Source organism: Neovison vison, chromosome 5 (genome assembly GCF_020171115.1).
Source record: "Neovison vison isolate M4711 chromosome 5, ASM_NN_V1, whole genome shotgun sequence".
In the NCBI taxonomy this organism is placed as follows: domain Eukaryota; kingdom Metazoa; phylum Chordata; class Mammalia; order Carnivora; family Mustelidae; genus Neogale; species Neogale vison.
In genome coordinates, this window is record NC_058095.1 from 2,452,094 (window position 1) to 2,462,282 (window position 10,189).

Below are 10,189 nucleotides of genomic sequence, written 5' to 3' on the forward strand. Positions count from 1 at the left end.
ACCCCAGCCTGCAGAGACCACACACCAGCCCTGTACCAGCCCCACCCCTTGTCCCCTGTCCTTTGGGGCTGGTTTCAGGCCTATAGCTCGCCTCCCAAGTAACTGAAACGGATGCGAATTGCCCACTGACTGAGCTCATTACCGCGTCCTGCGGCCGCGCTCCCTGCTGCCACAACCCATCAGTGCGAAAGACATCTGTGAGGGTGAGCAGGCCCCTGCAGCCCATGCCGCCAGGCCCTCCTCTCCCCACTACCCCCCGCACGCCTGGAACTGCTCAGGGAGAGAGCCTGAGACCCTGCGTCCCCGTCAGCTCCTCAGGAGCGCCCAGGACGCACCACCCCTCCCCAGATTTCCGCTGCAAAGCCCTCGAGAGCAGCGTGCGGCTCCGTCATGTGGCTTTAACACCCAAATGAGCAACAAGCTGGCTGTGTTCGAAGATGGGCAAGTCTCTTTGGATCCATCAGCCTTTAAAGAAAGAAAAAAATTGTACCGACGCATCTGGGACGTGGCCAGGATCCTTTCTGCAAGGGCCAGCTCTGCCCTCGCCGTGGAAGCCAGGGGCTTCCGTTAGAGAAGCCGGCGGACAGATGGGAAGCCCGGCCAGCCCGCAGACGCGTGAGCTGGCCCACTCCGCTCTCGCTGGCGTCGCTGGAGGAGCGTCTCTGAGTCCCCAAGGCCGTGCTGGTGCCCCAAGCCGTCTCCGACCCCCCCTGCTGCGCACCCTGCGCCCCCCGCGCTGCGCCCCGCCTTAATGAGGGAGCCTGGCGCTCTGCATTCATCGGGGGACACACGGCACAGATGGGCCAACCACATGTGGTTTTTTTGCATCACGTCTGCTGTGCAAGGCTCCACCGATGTTCCTCCAGCAGCAGGGGACGCCCCGTTTAGGCTCCCATCACAGGTGGACTCTGCGCGCCACCCAGCTGCCAGAGCCACTTGGCCTGGCACTTTCCATCCCTGTGCTCGTCTCCATCCTAAGTGTCATGGAATCCAGCGGAAACCGCGGGAGAGGCCCCTCTGGGCGTCTCTAGCGGCCGCCATTCTGCGTGAAGTTCACTGATCAGTTGATGTTTCTCAGACCCTGGACCGTGTTGGCCCCACGCCTTGATGACATTGTGGTGCAGGGGTGCGGGAGGAGGTGGTTGAATGCTGGGAGTGGGAGTAGGTTACTTCCTCAGGAGTACGCGTCCTGGGCTGGTGGGGGGCTCTTCTGAAGTGAGCCCTGTGTCTGTGGGGGCCAGACTGCCCCGGGCCTGTACTGTGAATAGAGTTAGTCCTGTCCTGCTGCCCAGCCCTGTGTGGGACACGCCTCACCCCTTCCTCCCAGCGTTTCTCTCTCCAAGGAGCAGCACACGCGCCCCCTTCCCGGAATCCCGCTGTCTCCTGCCGCGGCCCAGCTGAAGAGCCAAAGCAGGAACAAATCCATTCCAGATTAGTTCAAAGGAAGGGGCCGGGCAGCCTGGAGGTCGGTCTGTCCCGGGCAGGCAGGGCGTGGGGCGTCTGCGGACTCCAGCCTCTGCCAGGATTGTGGGCTCCGCCCGGCCGGCCTCCCTGTTCCATCCGGCTGGCCGGTTGACATTGGGAGACTAAACACGGGCTTCCTGGTGCTCCTTACTCTTCCTCTGCCCTCGGGGGCCTGCGTGAGTCAAAGGCAGCGCCCCCTCCCGGCATCCAGGGCCCCCTCCCAGTATCCGGGTGGGGGAGCTCACAGGAAGAGCCCCGTCAAGTGTGGGCGCACTGGCGTTGCTGGGCCCTGGGGTGAGGTGGTCTCCAGGGAGGGTGGCAGGGACCTCCTGGGGTCCGTGAAGAGACAGTGAAAGACAGCAGGATCCACGCTCGGTGGGGCCCCCCGGGGCTGTCTCACTCCTCCCTGTTAGGATCGTCTCCATTTCTTAGCAACAAACTTAGGGATCTCTGGGGCAAGAGTTGGGATGTTCAGCCGGGAGGGAGGAAGGCGCTGAGCGGAGGGTGGCTGCTAGAACATTCTCGCTGGCGTGTCCACAGCCCGCTGGCCGCGTTCTGACCCAGCGCCGATGGTCATGAGCTCTACTCGGCCCTTTGTGAATAGGCTTCTTCGCGCTGAGCCAGGGCCAGCCTTCCGAGGAAGCCCGCACCTGGCCCCGTGATGGAGTGTCCCCTGGAGGGGGGGGACCTAGCAGCAGGGGTAGCTCGAGCGGCCGCCCCTTTGCATGTCACAGCAGCGTGTGGGTGTAGTACTGACCTTGGCCGGAGAGCAGGTGGGGAAACAGGGAACGCAGCTGGGCCCAGAGGGCTCACCCCACAGCTCTGCCCTCAGCCGCCACCTGCGCCCTTCTCCCCCTCAGACCGATTACTTCCACCTTTTCATCTGCGTGGCCATCGTGGCCATCTACGGGGATGACGTCATTGAGCAGCAGCTGGCCACCGACCAGATGCTCCTGCACTTCGGAAACCTGGCCATGCACATGAATGGGGAGCTGGTTCTCCGGAAGGTGAGTGCCCGCCCCTCCCCCACGCGGCCCCACCCACCAGGCTTGCAGAGCCACGCCCCCTGGCCGCAGAGCCACGCCCACACGCCGAGCCCCCAGTATGGGGGCGGGGCTTGAGCGCAGGCCCCGCCCCGTGCGGACCCGGCTCTGGGGAGCTCCCGGCACAGGGCTGGTCCACCTCCAGGCCTCCAGGCCGGGACAGCAGAGTCCTCCGCCTTGTGGAGAGACCAAGTTGTCCGGCTTGACAGACACCCCCCCCCCCGGCCTTGGGCACCGCCCTCCGCCCAGAGCCAGCAGCTTGAGAAGGCAGCGTTGGGGAAGGGTGGCCACATGTCCCCCGCGGCTAGCGGAGGGGCCGGGATGCTGCTGACCACTCCCCACTTCCCGGTCTCTGCCTGCGATGCCCCAGGTGGGAGCCCTGTCGTGGTCTTCGGGGGCTGGCAGGAGCGACACAGAGGTCAGCGGTCGCGTGGGTAGGAAGTGGGCACAGCGCCGTCCACGGCCACGTGAGCGGACCGGGCGGAGGACGAAAGGCGACGCCACGGGGCCGCCGGAGCGCTGGGGCGTCCCAGCCGGGGGCTGAGTTGGAGGGGGCAGACGGAAGGGCAGGGACTGAGACGGGCCCCTGGGCCCCTGGGTGCCTGCCCCACCCTCCCCCGCCCTGTCCTCTCTCGCAGGCGCGGAGCCTGCTGTACCAGTTCCGCCTCCTGCCCCGCATCCCCTGCAGCCTGCATGACCTGTGTAAGCTGTGCGGGACCGGCATGTGGGACAGCGGCTACATGCCCGCCGTGGAGTGCACGGGCCACCACCCGGGCTCGGAGAGCTGTCCCTACGGGGGCACCGTGGAGACGCCCTCGCCCAAGCCCCCCAGAGAAGGCAAGAAGGGCCGGAAGACGCCGCGGGAAGGCTTCGGTTTCCGCAGATAGGCGGGGCTCCCCGCGCTGGACGAAGGTGGAGGGACCCCAGAGGGCCTGGGCATGGGGGAGGGGTTGGGGAATGGATGTGGAGGGGTCAGGGGAGGGTGGAAAGGAAAGGGGAGACTTGGGGCAACAGGAACAGAACCTTTTTGTATTACCGACATAAGGCCAGAGAAAAGTCACCTAGCAGAAGAGCAGGGCCAGAAGGTGCGGTCCTTCCGCCTGGAGAGGGGGCCGGCTGGCTTCTCGGGTGTCTGCCTTTGGCGGGTCTCAGCGAGCCCCAGGGACTCCTCCAGCTCCGTCCAGGCAGGCAGCGCAGCCAGGCGGTGTGAAAGGAGCCGAGGGCCTGCTCACCCAGCAGCACAGGAAGGCAGAGCCGAAGGGGGTCCCGTCCAGCCCAGGGACATTTGTGAGCTGAACATGCCCCCTCATCAGGGCCTATTTCCTGAGCGGGCCAGTCGCAGCTTTGCACAGCTTCAAAGCTAATACGAAGATGTCTGGAAAAAGAAAAAAAGAAGAAACCCTGTGATTTCAGAACAGACAAGTGTCAGAGCAGCCTGAGGGTCCGAGAAGCTGGGGGCTCTTCAGTGGCTGTGTACGTGTTTTATCCTCCTGGGATGTGAAGCAGTCTGCCTGCTGCTGAGCCCGAGACGTGGGCTGTTGGGGGTAGTCAGGCCCTTTCCCACGCTGGGGGCGCGTGTTCTCCACGAGGGTCTCAGACGTCGAGATCAGCCTCACCAAACACGGCAGCCAGCTGGGGGCCGCATGGGCTGGGCCGTGGGCGCGCAGGCGAAATCCCCGCCCTCTGGGGGAGGCTGAGCCCCTGGGACGAGGCCTCCGAGAGGCCTGGAAGGACATTTGCTTCCCTGCAGGGCCTGCGGATGTGACCGTGGGCCTTCGCAGGTGGCCGGGCGCAGTGGCGGCCCTGTCATATAGCCGGCACTCCGGACACCGCTCCCACCTCCGGAAGATTTCTGTCGGTTGCTCCTTTTGCAATTTAGTGACAATGGACAGAGGAAGGCGTGGGAGCCCCCAGCCGGCTGGAAAGCATCCAGCGGTCTGCACAGAAAGCGATTCTTGAGCTGGTGGGCTCATGGAGGCTCGAATCCTTCTCCAATTCTCCTGCACACCCGGGAAGTGCCGAGAGTCCTGGAGGAGACACCGCCCTACGGAGGCTTCTGTCCGCGCTTCTCCCTGGAGAGCCAGCCACGCTGCTGGTGCCACGTTCAAAAGATGTTTTTCGACGGGAGAGAGGAAGTTACCCGCCACCTTCTTCGAAGCTTGCCTGTTTCCATGAGCTCAAGTCCTCCAGCATCTCCGAGTTGCCAGAGCCTTCTGGGGAGAGCCCTCTGGAGCCCCCTCCGTCCCCGGGTCCTGGGGGGCTCACCGTTTCAGCCCTGCAGCAGGGTCCAGGCTGGGTGGGGTGGACTTCTCACCTGCTCAACGTCTGGGAAAAGGGGTTGGATGCCTTTCTGTGCCGGCCCCCAGACTGCTGTGGAAAAGATGCTGTACCGATCCAGCCCTAGAAACCATCTCGCCGTGAGGAGGAGCATCGGCTAGCCACCCCTGCAACTGTGCCGCGTAGCGAAGGACCCCCAGACCCATCTCCCACCCCATGCAGGGTCAGCGGTTTAGACTGGGCACCTCTGGTCTTGGCTGGCTGTGTGCCCATGTTTGGCTCAAAGGGGCTGCTCCTGTGTGTAGAGACCAGACCTGGCACTGTCTCTTGCCCACCCCCCTCCCCCGCAAGCTAACCTTGGTCAAGATGAAAGTGCAGAAGCAGGAATGCACAGGTGCCTTCCCAAGCCTCAGGGGAGGCCACCCTCGCTGACATCTCATTGCTAAAGCAAGTCCCATGTCTGGACTCCGCATCCAGAGCTGGGGAGTGGACCTTCCCTTTAGCAAGAGGAGCTGAATGGTGATGGCAGGGGACTAGGAAGTCCGAGGGGGAGGAAGTGGGCTGTGGGTATGTGTGCCATCCCCTCCAGGAGGTTTTGGTCCAAATAGCCCTGTTTGGGAACTCTCCTGTCAGGGGGCAGGACTTCCCTTGTAAAGGCAGAAGATGCCAAGGACGAAAAGGATGCTTCTCAGCTCACCCCATCTAGGAGGCAGCAGCCGCGCCTTTTACTGAGACACCTTGTGCCTTCGGGCTGCTGTGGATTTGTTGGCAGGGGGGCGGCAGGTGTCCAGGGATCCTTTCCCTTTGGAGGGTCCTGAGTACAAGGCATTCGTGCTGAGTTCCGGCTCCCACAGCTCCCTGAGACAACGTACCAAGTGCCCCCCCCCACTGCTCCCGACGCACGCTCCTGTGCTGAGCCAGGCCCCCAGGAGATCTGTGCCTCTAGAACAGCTGAAATCTCAGGAACCGAAGCCCTAGGAGTATGGGCGCTTGGAGGAAAGGAGGCTCTGGAGGGCTGGGGAAGGCCCGCCTTGCAGGGCTCCCTTAATCTGGGTGCATTTAGAGGAAGCCAGCCAAAAACCCTGCAGCCCCAGGATTCTTCCCAGCCGGCAGAAAGCATTAGGGTGATAATTCCGTCATTAGACTTCTAGCCTTCCCACCTCCCAAACGTGCAAATATGGGATAATCAGCCCGGCACGGCCATTGTCGGTGATGCTGCTTATTTAACCCATTTTTTTAAATGACACTTAATGTTATTGGCTGGTGTGCGTGCGCACGCATACTTAATTTCCCTCCCGCTAATGTCTGTGCTGACGTTCCAGGATGTTGCCGGGGCCCCTGGGAAGAGAGGGAGCCTTTGATACGCTCCTGCTAGTGTAGATGGGGCCGCATGGCAGGGGCTCGCCGGCCCAGAGAGGGTTCCCGTTCCCAGAGAGGAAGGGACAGCGGGAGGGTGCTGGGAAGGGTAGGGGCCGCGCAGGCTGGCAGGGTTGCGTGTTCTTAGGTGCAGAGAACAGTGTTCTTATTCCAGAAGGCTCCAACTCAAGTCCCAGCCAGGAAGATTTGGAACCCACAAATTGTGGGATTTCTTGTCCTTGAGCCCATCAGTGGGGAGTGGATGGGGTTGGGAGGGGCCTCTCTGCACAGAGGACAGTCTGCGGTCCAGCAGGGGTGGCCCGGCTCCCTGGGGGCCTCCGTCTGCGTGCCATGAGTGGGTGTGTTGTTCTGATCGGCTGCGTGTCCAGCAGCACGGAGGTTTTCAAATCCCAGACCTGAAGCACGTGTCCTTTGAGTTATTCCATAAGAGGCTAACCTGAAGCCCCATCCGGGGAGGGCAGCTGGACAGGACAAAGCTTCTGGTCCTAAGACGGTGGCTTCTCCCAGGCTAGGTGGTGGGGGCTGGCAGAGGTCAGCCACTCTGATCTTTGACAGGTGGCCGTCCAGAAATGGGGCAAAGACTGGGGGCCATCGTGGTGGGGGGTGGTGCTCTGTGGCTTCCCCCTTGGTTTTTGGGAGGCCCCTCCAAGCTCTCGTGGCCATTCCTTGTTTGGTAGACATGACCCGGAGCATGGCAGGCTCAGGACGACGGGAATGTGCTCACAGCGGAGCCCGGCCGAAGCCTCAGTCATCCATCTGGCACCCCTCCCCCGCAGGGAGGCTGGCGGGTGTCCGGGACACCAGGGTTCACGCGGCAAAGAGAAGGAAGCCTCTCCCAGTTTGCCCAGCAGAGGCCCCCGGTGGCCACCCCGTAGGGAGGAAGGAAGAGGCGTTCCCCCAGGAAGACCCACACACGTGCAGGGGTGTGGACTGGGCCAGAGGAGGTGGCCTGAGGCCAAGGGAGGGACGGGAAGGTCCAATGCTGGGCATGCCACATCCCCAGAGACTAGGGAACCAGACCCAGGATCCCCTGAGGCCGGTGTTTCTAAGCCACACGGCAAGGCTGTCCCTTGGAGTGAAAACATTCTGTCCCTGGATGTTCCTGGCTCAAAGGGAACGGCCCCAAAATAAACAGCTCATGTCCTCCCAAGTTGTGAAGGCTGAGGCCTGGGCTCCCTCTAGGGGGTGAGTGGGGTCGAGCCTCAGTTTCCCCATCTGTAGAATGAGAAGGTTGACACCCGCCACTCAGGGAAGAGTCCACTGACCTTGGCCTTCAGCAGCCTTGCCCGAGAGCCTCAACGTGCCCCCTGGCTCCAGAGCTCTCCCTGCTTTGGGAGTCAGCAACCCATTCCCTCTCACGCCCACCTTGCTGCGTACCCGGCCGACGGGAAATCTCTCTGTGCCTCTTCTGTAACATTCACCCCACGCCCTCCACTCCTGCCACCACGAAAAGTCAACCACGAACCATAACCTCAGCACCCCTGCAAGGCATCTGCGTAGGCGTGCAAGGCTCTTCCGCGGGAAGGTGGTCCGTGCGGGCAAGGTCTTACCCTTCCGCAGAAACCCCCCGAGCGGGGACTCTGGCCTCCTGGGTCAGTACTGTTGGACCCCGGGAGGGGCCTCCCTCGGCCTTCAGGGAGCAGGGCAGGGGTGCACGCGGCCTGCGGGCATCTGGCCCTTTAAATATGTGGCTTTGAATTTCTAGGTGGGACGGGCGCCGTCAGAGCCCAGGGCCCTCCTCTCTCCAGAGGCTCTGCTCGGAGGGCAGGGCTCTGCCTTGATCAGGTCCACCATGATTAACAGATTACTCTTGTCCATGGCAAGCAATTCTTTGTGTTTTGTTTTGTTTCGTTTGTGAGTACAATCACCTGTTGGGCCCCGCCCCCAACCCAGGACTGGTCACCACCACTCCAGCCGCACTTCTGCCTCCCGTGGATTCCCCTGAAAAGTAAATAAAACCACACTGACAACAGACAGACGCTGTCCGGTGCCTCCGAAAGGCCCCGTGGGGTCTGTTCGGCCCCCGTGTGGCAGGTTCCAGTGCTGGGCACAGAGGGCCCCCAAGAAGAGCCCCCAGATGCCTGGGGATTCCGTGATGGGGAAGGAGAAGGGGCCAATGACCAGGGGTGTGCGGGAGGGAGGGCCCGGTCCAGGGCCAGGAGCAAGGGAGGCTCCTGCCTCTGCCTCAGAGGGGTCGGTGGGGGAGTTCGGGAAAGGCTGGGGAAGGCCTGGGAACCCCCGACAAGTGGGGGCCCCGCGCCCGGCCCGGCGCCTGGAAGCACACAGTGTTTTATTGAGCCTTGACTGCCAGGGCTCCGATTTCAGGAAAAGCTGGAGTCTTGCATTTGGGAACTTTTTAAAGGAGGCAAATAAGGTGAATTTGACCTTGTTGCAGGGCGTGGGGGGGGATGGAGTTGAGAAGCTGTGTCCACTCCCCTCACCTCACCAGCCCATCGAGCGCCCCTGCGAGGCCAGGCCCTGGGGGGACTGCGGGAGGCTGGGCAGGGGAGGCTGGGGTGGTTCCGAGTTCTCCGGGAGCAGGGGGGTGGGGTGACGAGCTCCTAGCCCCCACAGCAGCACCTTTGGATTGAAGCTGGCTCTCCACCGTTCTGTGTGTGCCTTCCCGTTCTGTGCCGCACGGGGCGGAGGGCAGTGCCAAGCTCTCCTGGATGTTTACACCACGGGCTGGCTCCTGTCTGCGGGGTCCGCCTCGCCACCCCTTCTGCACGCTGCATGCCCGGGTGCCCCTGCCCGAGGCTGGCTGGTCAAGTGCCTTCTGGGTGGGGTGGGGGGTGGAGGGGGGGGCCGGGCAGCAGGAGGCACAGTGCATGAGCGAGGCTGGTGGTGCCCCTTAGGGAAGCCTTGGTCCTACTGGGGGATGGGTGTGTTGCCTCCCCGTCATGCTGGAAAGCCAGCCGCAGCCATAACCTGGAGTTGGAAGCAGGCAGACACGGGGCCTGGAAGCCAGGGGCGGGAGCAGTGCATCCTCCGGAAGGGATGGTCCAGACCCCACAGCTCAGCCCCGCAGAGGGGACCGTCCCCGGCCCCACCCAGAAGGGCCTTTCAAACCTGTCGGGTGGCTGGCTCCTTGGGTCTGGTCCAGCCAGGATGTACCAACAGGATGCTTGTCTGCTGTGCTCTGCCCTCTGCTGAATAACCTAGTTCACTACCATGGGGACAGCCAGGGGGACAGGCTGCCCGTGATGAGCCAGGCTCTTCAGGGGCAGCCCCGGAAAGGCCTAGCCCTCCGCTTTCCTGCAGTTCTGAGGACCTGGCCCGGTAGCGGCTTCTCCTGTGGTATAGACAGCCGTCTGCACCGCACAGTGTTCCTACTCCTGCTAGTGGCGGAGGGGATGTTCCTGGGGGTCTCGTCCCCCGCAAGGCGAGTGGCCATCCTGTAGGGAGGCCTGGGGCCATTGCACTTAGGATCAGCTCCAGGGGCTTGAGCAAGGACAGTAGGTGGCTGGGCTTTCTGGGACAGGAAGACATCGGCTCTGTAACCCTCTGGGAAGGAAGGGTTGGCCACTCAGATGCCGACGCCTTCGGGGCCCCTGGGGCAAACTGGAAGCACCCTGTGTGCTAGAGGCCTCCCCTCAGGCTTCACAGGTGTGACTCTTACCTCCAAGCCCCAGGGAGAAAGACATGTCACATCAGGAGCCCCACTGACCTGTCCAGTGTGTCATTCCTGGTGTCTTGTCTTTCTCTTGCCCCCACACCTGAGGACAGTGCAGTGAGTGGAGATGGGGGGGCTCGAGCCAAATAGATTGGGGTCTTCCTGCTCCGGTTGTGGCCACGGAGCCGTCCTGTGTCCAAGCCCAAGAAAGCCCCATGTGGTCTAGCTCTGTTCTCTGAGTCACCAGGGCGGGCATCCTGTCCAGGCCAGCTGCCCCTTCCACACACGGAGCAGGCTCCAGTCCCCTCCTCTCCCAGGCTCGAGCTGCCTCCCTCGCCTCTGGGAGCACTGGCCTTCCGGGCGGACCCCCACCCCCCATGCTGGCTGCAGGCCCTTCCCACTTCTCAGCAAAAAT

At 62.9% G+C, this 10,189-nt stretch overlaps 1 protein-coding gene across 3 annotated transcripts in view; it reads left to right on the forward strand.

The window, feature by feature from the left end:
* TBC1D16 (TBC1 domain family member 16) overlaps window positions 1-8,137 on the forward strand; it is a 71,983-nt gene extending 63,846 nt beyond the window's left edge. For all 3 annotated transcript variants that reach the window (XM_044247286.1, XM_044247285.1, XM_044247284.1), the window contains 2 exons: window positions 2,325-2,471; window positions 3,146-8,137. In XM_044247286.1, coding sequence (XP_044103221.1) covers window positions 2,325-2,471; window positions 3,146-3,394 — 396 coding nt within the window. In that variant the 3' untranslated portion in view covers window positions 3,395-8,137. The remainder of the gene's footprint in view (window positions 1-2,324; window positions 2,472-3,145) is intronic.
* The last annotated feature ends 2,052 nt before the right edge of the window (window positions 8,138-10,189 follow it).